General features: G+C 39.9%; 1 protein-coding gene across 1 annotated transcript in view; it reads left to right on the top strand.

Moving 5' to 3' along the window:
* Nucleotides 1-2,026, top strand: part of atg10 (ATG10 autophagy related 10 homolog (S. cerevisiae)) — a gene marked incomplete at its 5' end in the record, with an annotated part of 2,604 nt that extends 578 nt beyond the window's left edge. Inside the window, 3 exon segments of the mRNA XM_035674814.1 lie at nucleotides 699-796; nucleotides 878-975; nucleotides 1,065-2,026. Coding sequence (XP_035530707.1) covers nucleotides 699-796; nucleotides 878-975; nucleotides 1,065-1,188 — 320 coding nt within the window.
* Nucleotides 2,027-3,604: the final 1,578 nt, after the last annotated feature.

Below are 3,604 nucleotides of genomic sequence, written 5' to 3'. Positions count from 1 at the left end.
TGATTGACTTCTGTTCTGGTGCCACAATGTCAAATTACAATGTTGACGAATGAGATTTTGGTTGGACATGAGCATATCCACCATGCAATCACCTAAACGATCACAAGATGTCAGACCTGTGATGTCTTATTTGTCTGTTAATTAAACAAACTTTCTTACCTCAGCTCAGTTGCACTTCTCTTCTCAGAAGTTCCAGCTTTCCAGCACTGGCTCATCATTATGAGTTTGATTCAGTCTCCTGGTTGATATGTCAAATTATTATATATAAGTATTATATCATAAATAGGCTGTCCAGCAGTTTATACCTGGCTCGAAATCGAACCCACACTCACTCATATGCAGAGCGTTTCTCTTAATGTTGCCCAGTAAGAATTCTGAATCTCAATAAAAGAGGAGAATAGAGCAAAGTCAGCTGGGACAGTGCAGGCGGGGCAGCAAGGCCACTGTGGCTGCAGGAATCTGATGTTCTGAGGGGCAACCAATAGGGGTAAACTTGCATAGCTCTACACAAGTTGCTTTTCATTTGAAATGTTTGGAAGAAAAACCCACACATCACACTGTAACGTGTATGTTATAAGAGCAGTTTTATTGGACTAAAATATTAAAATTGTTAATTGCATTATTATTTCATTCATTATTCATTTCCATGTCAGTATATTACAAGGGTTCGCTCTGTGATATATTTTCTGCTTCTTCAGAGGGGCGGAGCCTGTCATTAGAGGAGGTGTGGAGCTCCGTTCATCCAAACTTCAGACTTCGGCTCCAGCATAGTCCTCTAAATACAATCACTCTGCAGGTAAAACCGCAGTCAGCTTTATTATCATCATGTTCCTCCTTGAAGCTTCACTGAAATCTTCTGTGTGTGTGTGTGTGTCAGGAGCATCCCCTGCTTGGTCAGCCTTTCTTCATGCTCCACCCCTGTAGAACGGAGGAGTTTATGAGGCCTGTGCTGCAGGCGGCTCAGGACCAGCCCAGGTAGGATTCTCCAAAAACACAGTGAATCTCTTGCATGCAACATCTGTATTAAGTTATATGTGCGTGTGTCTGTGTGTGTGTTTGGACAGGCCAGTGAACTATGTGTTGTCGTGGCTCAGTGTGGTGGGTCCTCTGGTGGGTCTGGAGGTCCCTCTGAAGTACTCCACCCTGCTCCATCCTGCAGCCTTACTCGGCAGCACCGAGCCGGACTGAAGCCCACTCTCTGTCAGTGTCACTGTGGGGTCTCTACACCGACACTGGACTATCAAACAGGCATAGCAGGCAACTGTCCAGGTGCCCGAGGCCTTCTCCTTTATTTTTATTTAATTGAAAATCAGTTTGGCAGTATAAAACTGACAGTAATAAGGGCCTTATGAAAAGGTACAAAAGGTAGCTAACACTGAATGTCTTTTTAATCTATGGCCACCTATAGCTGTCCTGTATGGTTAACAAAAACTCTTGGAAAAATATTTCCTGAACAGAGTTGGAACCCTGATGGAGCATATTCTTCAAATGTTTAGTGACTTTTTTAGTGAGATACACAGTAAGAAATGTTAGCATGATGCTAAATGTGTCTACATCCTGTATCTGATATATAATTTTTACAACAACAACAGGATTCCCATGGAAAACCTGCCTATTTAAGGACTAGTTTTCCAGTCATGGAAACACCTGTAAATGTATAAATAAAGACCAAATATCCTGGAAATAATCCATGTTGTCTTGGAACATTTACATTTTATTTTAACCACTCACTCAGATCGCCTATGTAAACCTAGGTTTGATTAAAACTGTAGTAAACTTTAGTCAAATCACCAGAGACAGAAAGCGAGCTAACATGTAGTGTCTGTAACTGCTGACTAACAACCTGTAATCAACCTGTGTCACTTCATCATAAACCTGTATCATATCAACCTGTGAACTAGGTTGGTAAACTATATGACTGTGAGAAAGTGATAGAATCCAGACCAGGGCCCTTTTCTGTATGTCATACCCTCTCTGCCCCTGCCTTTCCTGTCACTATCCAAATAAAGCAAAACTGCAACAACAACAAAAAACCCCAACCAATCAATTTTCAGGAGGCAGGTGTTTGACTTATTTCCACACATTTGACTAAATGCTGTGCACCATGAGTAGCTGCCATCTCTTCAGACTGATGCTGGAGGGAGCGAGGATGTCCTGTTTTGGTAAATATAACTTCCCCATCTCGTCCTCACATTGCTGCTGGGAGGAGCTGAGACCTAAAGGAGAACTGGAAACCACATTCAAAGATGGCGCTTAATTTTCTGAGTTTTTGGGCCCATAGAGCATGCTCAGTAGAGTCCAGCCAATCAGGTTGAGTGTGCCTGACCGAGACTTGTGCTGACCGAGCCGGCTAACTTCCTGTCATGAATGGGATACAATGATTCAATCATACAGCTCTTTTAAGCTTTCCAACTGTTGCCAGGAGCTTGACTAAGACATGAGTGAGGGAAGCAAGTAGCCATGTTTTGCTGAATGGAAAACACCCCTAGTCTCAAAGGCCATAACCCTTATGACATCACAATAAAATTTCCAAGGTTATTTTCAGACTTAACAGATCTCCTCTAAAGCCACAGAATTCACTTTGTACTGCGAGTATCATATGAAACTAGATGACCTAACACCCATTAGGCAAATGGAAAAACTGGCATGGTAGCTTTCAAAGACATCCCCTGACCTCTGACCTTGAGATATCTGAATGAAAATGGGTTCAGTGGGTAACCATGAGTCTCCCCTCTGCACACATTCCCACTTTATGCTAATTCAATGCAGTTTTTGGAGTACAAAAGTGTTTTATTCACCTAGTGTAATTGAATATTTCTGCATACAGTATTGGAATTGCATTAACTGAATTTTTAAGTCAAACTCTTAAAAACACTTAAGTATTGAAATAAACTCAAAGAAGTTTTGCCAACCTATAATCCTTTAAGGTTATTTACTTTTCTTAATTAGAAAAACTACAGAAAATCTTTGTGTTTGAAAACAAAATTTTCAAAGACTGTTCACAGTGAGCTGTGAACCCAATTTAAATTTAAATTAACTTTTTTTTAATTATTATGTTATTATTTCTTATTAGATTATATTTCTGTCTTGAAGATTCAGGTTTTTCTAAAGAAGAAAGACATAAAGACATAAAACCATTGACCAGAAGTCTGAAGTGAAGCCAACATGGAAAGTGTATTAAAAACCTGCATTCTATGTAAAGGCCAGCAGGGTACCATTGGCTGCAATAACAATACCATGCAGTCTAAAAATGAAATTAACCTACTTCTCACTTGATTTATGAGCTCAATAAATAGTTTTTATGATGAGTTTATGGTTCCAATCTCTAGTTTCACTCTTCTTCCATACAGCATGATGTTGATTTAGTAAATGATTTCATAGGTCCCATGTCTGAGTAAAATAGACCATTAAAGCAGGGTATGCTTTAGTGGCGTGGCTACCTTTGTGGATTTTGACAGGTCATTGACAGCTCAGAACGCACCAAACTCAGTGCTGATTAGAAGATTTAATCCAGATTCTGTTACTGTGTTGACATTTCTCCCACTTCATTTCAGAATATATGTTATTTATACTCGTTTAGCTATAATCAGGGGATTGTGTATGA

Source organism: Morone saxatilis, unplaced genomic scaffold (assembly GCF_004916995.1).
Source record: "Morone saxatilis isolate NCDOM2014 unplaced genomic scaffold, NCSU_SB_2.0 Contig337, whole genome shotgun sequence".
In the NCBI taxonomy this organism is placed as follows: Eukaryota; Metazoa; Chordata; class Actinopteri; family Moronidae; genus Morone; species Morone saxatilis.
Note: the sequence above shows the minus strand (reverse complement) of the source record. Positions and strands in the feature narration are given on the sequence as shown.